General features: G+C 35.9%; 1 protein-coding gene across 8 annotated transcripts in view; it reads right to left on the minus strand.

The window, feature by feature from the left end:
* The window catches only part of ATM (ATM serine/threonine kinase), a 141,313-nt gene that overhangs the window by 128,018 nt on the left and 873 nt on the right, over positions 1 to 12,422 (minus strand). For 6 of the 8 annotated variants that reach the window (XR_014231814.1, XM_082343427.1, XM_082343425.1 and 3 more), the window contains 4 exons: positions 9,350 to 9,448; positions 9,154 to 9,266; positions 7,725 to 7,870; positions 3,639 to 3,803 (listed from right to left, as the gene is read on the minus strand). Coding sequence is in view for 7 of the 8 variants with exons in the window: in XM_082343427.1 (XP_082199553.1) it covers positions 3,639 to 3,803; positions 7,725 to 7,870; positions 9,154 to 9,266; positions 9,350 to 9,421 (496 nt within the window). In the remaining variant the exon portion in view is untranslated. The other 2 variants (XM_082343426.1, XM_082343430.1) reach the window with 2 other exon arrangements.

Genomic DNA, 12,422 nt, shown 5'->3' on the forward strand with positions numbered 1-12,422 from the left:
ATAAAAAACCATGAGCAACCAGAATAGAAGGGAATGTCCTCAACCTGTATCAACAGATAATATGCTGAACTTCCCTGGTGGCGCAGTGGTTAAGAATCCGCCTGCCAATGCAGGGGACACGGGTTCGAGCCCTGGTCCGGGAAGATCCCACATGACATGGAGCAACTAAGCCCGTGCACCGTTAACTACTGAGCCTGTGCTCTAGAGCCCGTGAGCCACAACTACTGAGCCCACAAGCCACAACTACTGAAGCCCATGCACCTGTAGCCCGTGCTCCACAACAAGAGAAGCCACCGCAACGAGAAACCCACACACCGGAACAAAAAGTAGCCCCCGCCCGTTCGCTGCAACTAGAGAAAGCCCACGTGCAGCAATGAAGACCCAACGCAGCCAAAAATTAATTGATTAATTTTTTAAAAATAGCTAATATGCTAATGATCAAACACTGAATGTTTCCCCCTAAAACCAGGAACAGGACAAGGAAGGATGTCTTTTCTCACTACTCCTAATCAAAATCATATTGGAGGAAAAACTATAAATCTCTTAGAAGAAAACACAGGGGAAAAGTTTCATAACATTGGATTTGGCAATGATTTGTTGGAAATGACCCCAAAAGCACAGGCAACAAAAGAAAAAAATAGATAGACTGTATTCATCAAAGCAAAACCTTTTGTGCATCAAAGGACACTATCATCAGAGGTAAAGGCATCCCATGGAATGGGAGAAAATATTTCCAAACCATATATCTGATAAGGGATTAATATAGAATACATAAAGAACTCCTACAATCCAACCACAAAAAACAAACAACCCGATTAAAAACTGGGCAAAAGATTTGAATAGACTTTTGTCCAAAGATGATATACAAATGGCCAATAAGCACGTGAAAAGTTCAACATCACCAGTCATTAAGGAAATGCAAATCAAAATCACAATGAGACACCACTTCATACCCATTTACATTAGGATGGCTATTATCAAAAAAAGAAAGAAAAAGAAAAAGAAGTGTTGGTGAAGGTGTGGAGAAATTGGAACACTTGTGCATTGCTGATGAATATGTAAAATGGTGTAGCCCTTGTGGAAAACAGTATGGTGGGTACTCAAAAAATTAAACATAGAATTACCATATGATGCAGTAATTCCACTTCTGAATATATACCCAATTGAAAGCAAGGACTCAAAGAGCTATGTGTATACCATGTTCACAGTAGAGTTATTCACAATATCCAAATGTAGAAACAATCCAAGGGTCCAATGACAGATGAATGGATAAACAAAATGTAGTATACACATACAATGGAATATTATTCAGACTTAAAAAGGAAGAAAACTCTGACATATGCTACAACATGGATGAACCTTAAACATTATGCTAAGTGAAATAAGCCATTCAGAAAAGGACAAATACTGTACAATTTCACTTATAGGAGGTACTAGGGTAGTCAAATTCAGAGACAGAAAGTAGAATGGCTGCTAAGAGCTGGAGTTGGGGAGCAGGGGAAGTTCCTGTTTAATGGGTACAGAGTTTCAGTTTGGAAGATGAAAAAAGTTCTGGAAATGAGTCGTGATGGTTGCATAACAATGTGAATATACTTAATGCCACTGAATTGTATATGCAAAAATGGTTAAAATGGTAAATTTTATGTTATGCACGTCTTACCATTAAAAACAAAAAATCATACTGAGGTCCTAGTCAATATAAGGCAGAAAAAAGAAATAAGGCCACATGGCTCAGAAATGAAGGAACAAAAAACTCTCTCCTACTTGCAGATGACACAATTGTCTAAATAAAAAATTCCCCAGAATGAACAAAAAACCTCCTAGATCTAATAAGCAATTTTAGCAAGGTCCCAGATCAATATGGTATATACAAAAGTCAACTGTACTTCTGAACAACATGGAAAAGAAAATGTTTTAAAAAGACAGTAAAATTTACAAACTACTGCAGTATAAATCTAACAAAAATATACAAATTCTGTATGCTGATAAATCAAAAAAGACATAAATAAACGGAGAGATATATCATGTTCATGGATTGGAAGAGTCTATGTTAAGATGTCTATTGCTCCTTAGTTCAATAGGTTCAACGCGATACCAATAAAATCCCAGCAGGACTTTTTGTAGAAATCAACAAGCTGATTCCAAAATTTATATGGAAATGTTGGTTTAGAAGACTAAGGCCATCTTCTCATCTCACTCTAAACTCTCTCCCTAGACAATCTCATCCATAACCATGGCTTCAATCACCACCTCTACCAAATATATTTTGAATGTAAACTTCACTTCTTGAGCAGGCTTCATTAGAGAAGTAAATTTCAGAGAAGGTAACTAACTAAAAAAATAATTCAACAAAAAGACTACTAGAAGTGAAGTAGTTTGCTTAAAAATAGAGAATTTCAGAGAACATGCCAGATGATGGAATCAAGAGTAAAGAGACTAGAGGAACGACTGCCTTTGTTTCAGAGACCCATAGTTACAAGTAATAATCTAAAATGTACAAATATTCTAAATATTTAGGCTGAACCATTTTGGTGACAGACGTGTCGGTGTACCCTAGATATCACTGGCCTATTCTCTAAAGGCTGCCACTAGGCTTACTGAGGGCTCTGTTTGGGACAAAGCCTCCTTTGTGCTCAGAGCAACAGCAAAGGCCCCAGATAAGAAATTAAGCAATAGCTAAGAAGGCCTTTATTCATGTGGGAACAGTAGAATACAATGTAGACCACTGATTAGGTCATGGGTTTATGGTCCACAAACATCTTATTTTGAAATGATAAACTGATGGTAAAAAATATAGATAAATGTCTTTTAAGTTAGCACAATTTATCTTGAATACTTCTCAATGAAAAATACTGAGTTTCTAAATTTTCAGAGGTGGCTATATTAGAAGACTTTGACATCTGGCTTAAAGTCACCTCATTAAAGCCAAATACCATTTTCACCCAGTAAGCCAGCCAGAGCCAGAAATACTCCACTTTTGAAATCAATAAACTCAAAAATTTCAGCCTCTGACCAAACTTCCTTTGTGGTCTCTTAGTACCTCTCACCTACAAACTGTCAACAATACCTCCATGGCACCCCACTCTACTTATCCTGTAAGTCACTGGGTCCTATATATTCTATTCTAATATTTCATTTCAATTACCTTACCAGTGACCTGCAAACTGCCTAGTCCTAATGGATACTTCTGCATCTTATTATTTCTACAACACTTTAAATGTCACACCTCTTGCAACTTGAAATTCTCTTGCTTTCCTTTTTATGACATCTCTCGGTTTTCTTCTTTCTACTTTAATCATTGTTGCATTTAGGTGTCACTGATCTGTGAACTCACTGCATTATAACTTTCAGTTTACTTGGTTTTTTCTGTCATTGGACTGTCAAGTCTTTGAGGACAGGTATGGCATCTTTCAATTCTGTAATTTTAGTTCTGACAGCAGGCACCAAATACATTATTAGTGACAATTTAAGAAGTACATAATACAAGAAAAGTGTCAGATTCTATAATCATTTAATTTTACTAAGGTACTGCTAAACTGTGAGGTCATTTGGGGGATATAAATAAGACTCTGAATGCTCTTTTGGTGAAATTTCATTTCACAAGGAAAAATTCACAAGTAACCAACTTCAAAACATACCTGTCCACTGTTGCTGAGATATTTCACACCAGTATTTTCTCACTGAAAGAATGTCCTTCAGCAATATGTTGCTACAATCAGCTCCATAAATGGCACCATTAGATGAATCTTTCACTGTATCCATGATATAATTCAAGAGTTCTTGACATTTTAGCCTGGGTGCTCCTATTTAAAAATAAAATAAACAAACAAAAACATATAAATCTTAAGACAAATAAGTTAAGGATGCTTGGAATGGCAATTGTATAATTAATTCCATTTGGGAAATTACTATTAACTAACCTCCTTCTCATAAAACAGGGATTAGCAAACGATGGCCCAGGGGCAAAATTCAGCCAACCTCCTGTTTTTGGAAATAAAGTTTTATTGGACCACAAACATATCTATTCATTTACATATTGTATATGGCTACTCTGATGCTAAAACGGCAAAGTCGAGTTGTTGAGACAGAGACTACATAGTCTGCAAAGACAAAAACATTTACGATCTGGTCACTTTACAAAAAAAACTTGCCAATCCTATTGGATTATATAGCAAAAACAATCATTCATTCTACCTTAATAATTCACAACTTCTGACATTAGACCTTGACTGACCCAAAGTTTCCTGGTATTTTTTATAAAAACCTGAATTTATTAGAATAAGATTATAAGGAGAATACTATTTACTTTAAAAAGCAAAATTACTTCCAAGTCCTATAATAGCATTTATTATATATACATATGTAAGGTTATAATTTTTAGTTTTATTTATTTATTAGAGGTCCTGAAAATTCAGAATTAATGGATATATTCTTTTTTTTTTCAATGGAACTTTTTTTTTTAATTTATTTATTTTTGGCTGCATTGGGTCTTTGTTGCTGCGCATGGGCTTTCTCTAGTTGAGGCGAGCGGGGGCTACTCTTCGTTGCGGTGCACGGGCTTCTCATTGCAGTGGCTTCTCTTGTTGCGGAGCACGGGCTTTATGCTCGCGCACTTCAGCAATTGTGGCATGCAGACTCAGTAGCTGTGGCTTGTGGGCTCTAGAGCACAGGCTCAGTAGTTGTGGCGCACAGGTTTAGTTGCTCCGCGGCATGTGGGATCTTCCCGGACCAGGGCTCGAACCCGTGTCCCCTGCATTGGCAGGCGGATTCTTAACCACTGTGCCACCAGGGAAGTCCCTGGATATATTCATTTTTTTAAAAAATTTATTATTTTTTTTTATTTATTTTTGACTGTGGTGGGTCTTCGTTGCTATACGCGGGCTTTCTCTAGTTGCGGTGATTGGGGGCTACTCTTCGTTGCAGTGTGTGGGTTTATTGCGGTGGCTTCTCTTGTTGCAGAACATGGGCTCTAGGTACGCGGGTTTCAGTAGTTGTGATGCGTGGACTCAGTAGTTGTGGCTCGTGGGCTCTAGAGCACAGGCTCAGTAGTTGTGGCACACGGGTTTAGCTGCTCCACAGCATATGGGATCTTCCCGGACCAGGGCTCGAACCCGTGTCCCCTGCATTGGCAGACGGATTCTTAACCACTGCACCACCAAGGAAGCCCTGGATATATTCTTAAAGGTAACAAAAGTATATTTAAAAGTTATTTGTTACTTTCAGTAAATCGTATTGATGTCACAGCTGAAATTTTTCATATTTCAATATTAACAATCTTAAAATTGCATATAAATTTTTTGTTGTAAGTTATGAGCAGGGTGCAAGTCATTATGTATATTTGAATATATTCTACTTCAGGATTTTTTATGATGAGACTAGTTATATTTAGAAGTATGATAAATAAATATACACTGATATAACAAAAAATCATCACTTCTTGGCCTTTTGGCTAAGATCAAGTATAGTTTCTGTTATTAGTTTAAAAAATCATTTTTACTTATGGCTTATAATTTTAGGCATCTGGCTAATGATGAAATGCACAATCATAATATCCTCTGCTGTAACACCCTGTGCCTTTCTCTGTTATAGTCTTCCTAACATTTTCTTAACTATAACATCTGTTACAGTTGAACAATATTTGCTTACTGGTTCCTTCCCATCTACCTCTTTTTTTCTGATCTCTGTTTCTTTCATCATACCTTGGGTACCAATGTTAAGCAAGTCTGGCAAAGTCTGGACATGTGTTTCAATTCTCATCAACCCTCCAACCCTCTAAAAAAAAAATTGAAGAAGTGAGATGACACGATAGTAGCTCCTGGTTTTGCTCCGAGATTAAAGATGTTTAAGTTACAAAGTAAAACTTGAAAGGAAAAAAAGCCCTGAATAAAAATATCATTTTTCAACCATTTAAATAATCTTACACTGAAAATTTCATCCATTCATTCCTATAAACCAACATATTGATACTTTCATACATTTTTAAATGTGATCACGTGCTTCACTGGGGGTGCAGTGGTTGAGAATCCACCTGCCAATGCAGGGTGTATTCCTGATGGATTCCAGGTTCGATCCCTGGTCTGGGAAGATCCCACATGCCGTGGAGCAACTAAGCCCGTGTGCCACAACAACTGAGCCTGCACTCTAGAGCCCGTGAGCCACAACTACCGAAGCCCACGTGCCTAGAGCCCATGCTCCACAACAAGAAAAGCCACCGCAACGAGAAGCCCGCACACCACAACAAAGAGTAGCCCCCACTCGCCGCAACTAGAGAAAGCCCGTGCGCAGCAACAAAGACCCAACGCAGCCAAAAATAAATTAATTAATTAAAAAGAAAATGTGATCTCCATTGTTAATTTTGCAATAGAAGGTTTTTTTCACTTTAAAGCAAAATTCTAAGCTGCAAACTTTTCTGATGGGCTACGAATGGGATACAAATATCTTTCTCTCACTCAGTCATAAATTCTGTCAGACCGTATTAAGATCTATTAAGAGTCCAGCATTAGTAGCCAAGAATACAAATTTTAATGGATGCAGAACAAAAGCGGGTGCAAAAATATTTCGGTGTAGCTTTCTTCTGTCTATGCTGGAGTCCCTTCTCAGGGCTTGCAGCTATCCACACAAAATGGATCTCAAAGGAGCCGAAAAACTAAAATTTTGCTAAAGCCACTGTCTTTTAGACTCAAGTCTCATACCACCGTTCTGAAATATCATTCACTAACAATCTATATCCTTCTGCTTAATAATGTTTACCAACATTGGGCTTTTCTGATTCGTAAACTAAACTTGGCGTCACAAAGCCACTTACTTATCTGTGAAAAATAAACAAAGTTTGAGTCCAAGTCCCTAAACAAACATTTCCGCCTCTAGCTTTTCAGCACTGTATGAAAACCATTTCCTTACATAAGCCTACTAGGATTCTGCATTTTGGTTCAAAAATATTGGCTTTTCAAAACTGTATAAGTTCAAAATGGGAGATACGTGGCTCATCAGGAGCAAAAAAGAACTTGGTTTTTTTTTAATCAATAGTAAGCATGCTATTAGTTAAAGAGTGTGGGTTCTGACTGCCAAGAAAGCTAATGTAATCTTAGAATGAATCAGTAGAAGTATAGAATAAAAGATATGCAAGTCCTGCTCCACTCCATACCAATCAGAATATGCCTATAAGATTGAGTCCCACACTTTAAGAGGTAGAGAATTAAACTGAAGAATATTCAGAAGTGACACAAAACTAGCTCATATGAGCAGTAGGAAGTAGGTTTGTTTAGCTTAGAGAAGAGGACTCAGGGGAAATATCATGGGTAACTTCAAATATCTCAAAGGATATTTGAAAAAAGGATATTGAAAAAACTGAGTTAGTATTTTTCTGTATTATCTCAGCAAATAGAAGCAGTAACAAAAGGAGACAGGTTTTCACTACTATGAAAACTACTCAAACAGAAAAGAAAGTCTCAAAAGGCATGTTTAATCATTAAGGCTACCTAAGTGCCAGGGACATATAGATGGGATCCAAGAAAAATGGGTAGATGAAATAATATTTTTTAATCCTTCCAAACCCTGAAATTCTATCATTCCATGCTTGTATAAATTCCTCCAAATATTTGAACCTATAGTATTAAAAATCATTACATGTACTAGAAATTAGAGTTAGCACTGAACTTTTATCTCACCATATTCAGACCAAACTCATGTAACAATAATCTATTAAGCCAAGTAATAGCACTTACTTTTATTTGCACATTTGATGAAGTATTTGACTAAGCTACTGATTTCTTGCATCTTTTTCTGCCTGGTGGCTTGTGTTGAGGTTGATACATTTGGTTTTGCTGTTCTCAGACATTCCGTTTCTTTCTGAATATATTTCTGTAAAACTCTTCAAGAAAGTGCAATGTAATTTCAGAAACTCATTAAATACTTAAATTATAATAGTTTCAAAAAGTCCTTCATGCCATCATAAAGAGCATTGTTTAAACCACATTGCTTCAATCAATGTACCAGCTAAACAAAACAATTACATTTCTTTTTTAAGGCCTAAGGCCTCAACACTAATTTAAAGTCTGGCCTGCAAAGCTCTTAATCTGTAACCTCCAGGATTTTCTATTGCTTTCCTGCCTGCTTTCTCATTTTATCACTAAAAGCTTGCAATGCTATCAGGGGCTCTCAATTCTTTCTCACCTCTTTCTGTTATTCTGTACATGACCTATCTCTTTCCTAGGCAGTTGGTAATGTCTCTAGCCTTTAAATGAAGCCTGCCTATAAGATATTCATGATTAGCTGGGTGCATCAGGTGCATATTTGGCCTACATGATCAGCTTACACAAAACAGTATTCATCTTTAAATAACTATATTTGTGGTATCTGAAATAAAGTAAGTAACCAGGGGAAAAGAAGTATATATTTTTCATGTTATCTACAATGATATCTGCAATGGTCTATCTAGTACCAAATAAGAGCTAAAAAATAAAATAGATTATCTGTTCTAAACATTCAAGAACAAGTAAATACTCATATTTCCCCTTGACTGAAAATGTTCTTTCAAGTTTATCAGTATTTTACATTAATTTAAAATATTTTATTCATCTTTCCTAAGTCTTACAATCTATTTCTAGTTATAAATGGACTTCATAATTGAAAATTATGTCTTAACGTAAAAAGCATTAATTGTTTGCCACTCCAGTTCAGCAATGAATTGTGTCTTTCCAATGCCAGAGTTTTGTGTTTGTTAACTGCATTCATATAGAGTTTTTCTAAAACTCCTTTTTACTTTTTTATTATAGTTTAACATATGGCAGTTACTTAGAGCAATATTTAAAGATGTCAAAGTAACAATAAAGGACTTGATATAACTTAATTTTATGCTCTAATTTGAAATAAAGTCTTATGAATGAACTGATACGAAAGAAATTCTCTCTAATCTTGAGTGAAATATGTTTGACATTTTATTGAACAAATGATTCAAAAATTTTAACTTTTTCTACATGAACATCCTTTAAAAATTATGTTTCAGATAAAAATTGAGCGCCAATTTCCTATGCAAGGCACAACGGTTCACAGGGAGCACAGATAAATTAGACCTACATACACAAAAAAATATCACAAGAGAAATAAAAATGAAAAAGAAAAATAAAGACAGTAAAAAAATTTAGAATGGAATACCTAAAAACAGCATCCCAATTCAAATATTTCCCTTGTTTGGAATCTGAATGCTGATCTAAATGTTGAACGGTTTCAGGATCCTGAATCAGGCGCTTAAATTTCTCAACCTCTTTCTGAAAATGAAAAAAGAACAAAATAATGCGTTACCAATCACACACTTGTTTCAAGGAAAGACTAAATTTAAGTAATTTAGTACCCTTCGTTCTGTAGCTCTATCATGTTCTAGTTGACGGCAGCAAATAAGCAGATCATTAAGTGCTAGACTCATGATTCAGAATTTCAGAAAACACATCATCTGTAAAAAAAAATATATACATATGTAAAATTATTTCAGACTGTGCTATTAATATATAGTTGGATCTACCTGTATAGCTAGAGGCATACTATAATGCACAATGATTTTTCTTAATACTTCCATATTTAAATGAGATTTTCTTAGAATATATCAAAACAAAGCCTTAACATGCAAATGTGTGTTGAATGTGTAGCAGGATAAAAATAAGTAAGGTATAATTTACTTTATTTTTCTGAGACCTCTTCTAAGAAGAGGATCTCTTAGAGGAGAGACCTTTTCTTCTTCTAAGAAACATGACATTTAAATTGAAATACAAAAGATGAAAAAAAGGCAGCCAGGCAAAGAATAAGGAAAAGAGCACTTAAGGATTTAACACTATCTGAACGATTTAAAAGGACCCTTTCTTATATGTAGTGACGTGCCACTTTCCTGAGCCAAAAGCTTAAATTACTTATGCTTTGGAATGGATATGTAAGAGGTTATCAGAGCTAGTAAGCCTTGCCTAGCACTTACATCTCAACTGGCTTTATGGTTCTCATTTAATACATAAAAATAGGAGGAAAATGATATTATTGTTATAAAAGGAAACGAAGGAAATTATATGCTATAGCGATATACCTTGCAAAAGTCAAAGGTCAACTATATTTTACTGTGTCTTAATGCCATTGCAGTAGACCTCCTCCTTTTAGATTTTCTGATGCAATCAAACCTTCCTTTGATAAACTTAAAAAAAAAATTTTTCAAGACAAGCATTGTTTTAGTATTTCTGAGCCTTTTTACAAAGAAGCTTCATTTTTGTTACTATAAATGTTTATAAACAAGGAAAAAATGTACATGTCTGTCTATTATATCTACACTACATATATATCTCAAGAAGATAAAAAGGTGGGCAAAGTCCTTTCCCCATCCATCCACATAAATTCTGCTCAATCTTTCAAGATCAAGTATATTACTCTGCCCCTGCTTAATCTCACAGAATCTTAAAATTGGAAGAAACTGAGAGACCATGTCCAATCTTCCTACAAAGGAAGAAATCTCTCCAACAAAATTCTTGCCCTCTCTTTAAACACTCTCACTTAGAACAAACTTCCTAATAAGACTACCTATTTTATTGGCAGATAGCTCTAATTCTCTTCTCCATTTATATTGATAAGTTGTTCTGATTCCTATATCCCTATAACAACCTCCTTTTCTATGCTGTAGAATACAGGTCATTATTTATTCGATTGCCTTTTTTATTTGACTGTATGCCTCTTGAAGGCAAGGACTGTCGTTTTTATTTTTCCATTCCTTATAGTTGTATCTAGAACTCCTCTCCCTTCCTGCTCAATCTTAGTTTAAAGGCTTCCTGAGTCAATAAGGAAAATAAAATTGGGATTCTAACCAATGAAAACACCTTAGCAACATCCAAAGAACCGTAAAGGCAGGCTCCTATATTCTTAATATGTTATTTGTAGGGTGAAAAAAAAAAAAAGCATGTTTACTGAACAAGTAACACTTCCAAGAAGTGGCAGCCCTAAACTTTTTTTTTAAGCTGTGTCTTTTCTGAACTTGCTTTTCCCCCTAGCCAATTCTCAGAGATTGATTACTTTCAAGAAAACAAAACAGTTCAGTACTATCTACATAAACAGGAAATGTTCATTCACTGCGACAAGCAACAATATTTACTGGGTAACTACTGTGTTCGAGGTACTATGTTAGGGGTAGTTAGACACATAATGAACTAAATAGACACAAATCCTACCCTCATGGAGTCATGACTAGTGGGGAAGAGTGACAATAAACAAGTACACTGATAAATCAATGCATAATTCCAAATTGTGATATATGGCTCAAAGGAAGCAAATACACAATAGCAATGGAAAGGATCATTTTTTATAAACTATCAAGGAAGATGTATCAGAGGAGGTTACAATAAAGCCAAGATCTGAATGAACTGGTGCCCATCATAGAAAGAGCTAAAGGACCAACATCTTAGAGAAGGAAACTAGCACAGCCAAAGGGTTCCAAGATGAAAAAATGCAAAGTATGTTGGAGGAACTGAAAGATGGCCAAAGGAACTAGAGAGTAGACAAGCAGAATAAGAGTGTCACCAGATAAAGGTGAATTCAATTAATACATTAATGCACAACGATTTAGGTTCCACTCCCAACCATGCAACTAGCATGATACATGTTTCTTAAGTAACAGCTTCTGAATTGGCAAATCCATTGTTCCTTTTCGGATCTCAACCAAGTTGGTCCCTTTGCAGAATTTGACAATGATGCTTATATACCATCTTCCTAGATCTAATTCTGCCCGTAGCATGCCATTCTTTTCTAACGGTAAGAGTGTGGAGTCTGTGGTCAGATTGTACTAGTTCATAACCTGGTCCTGCCACTTACAAGCTCTATAACCTTGGGCATGTTAGCTAATCTCTCTAAACCTCCGTCTTCTCAATGATAAAATGAAAAACAATACTAGAACTGAACTAGACCTTCAAATAGTTATTGTAAGGATTCCTGTCCATGTTTAACACAGTGCCTGGGGCATAGAAATTGCTCAATAAATGTTAGCAATTATCATTATTCCCTTCCTTTCTGTTTCACAAGTCTCTTTCGATGGTTCTTTTTCCACCCACACCTGAAACAACATTCTTGTCTCCTTACTTCTCACTGTATGTTCTCACAGTAGGATCTCATCCATTCCTATGACTTCAACACGTGAAAAATGCCCAAATCTATTTCATTCAGTGCAGGACCTCACTCTTGAGCTTCAGGAACCTTTTACACGTTGTGCCTTTATATGCGTTTTCCCTCCTGTCTATAAGGTTCCTATCATCCTCCAGGACAATTTAACACTGCAAGGTCTCACCGCAAACAGAATTGATGCTCCCAGGCTAAGTTTCTACAGAACCCCATCCACTCCTCTACCACCACAATCCTCTTCTATCACATTTCATTCTTAATTCTAATAGTCTTGTTACTTATCTGTA

This window comes from Balaenoptera borealis (genome assembly GCF_965194805.1).
Source record: "Balaenoptera borealis genome assembly, chromosome: 11".
In the NCBI taxonomy this organism is placed as follows: domain Eukaryota; kingdom Metazoa; phylum Chordata; class Mammalia; order Artiodactyla; family Balaenopteridae; genus Balaenoptera; species Balaenoptera borealis.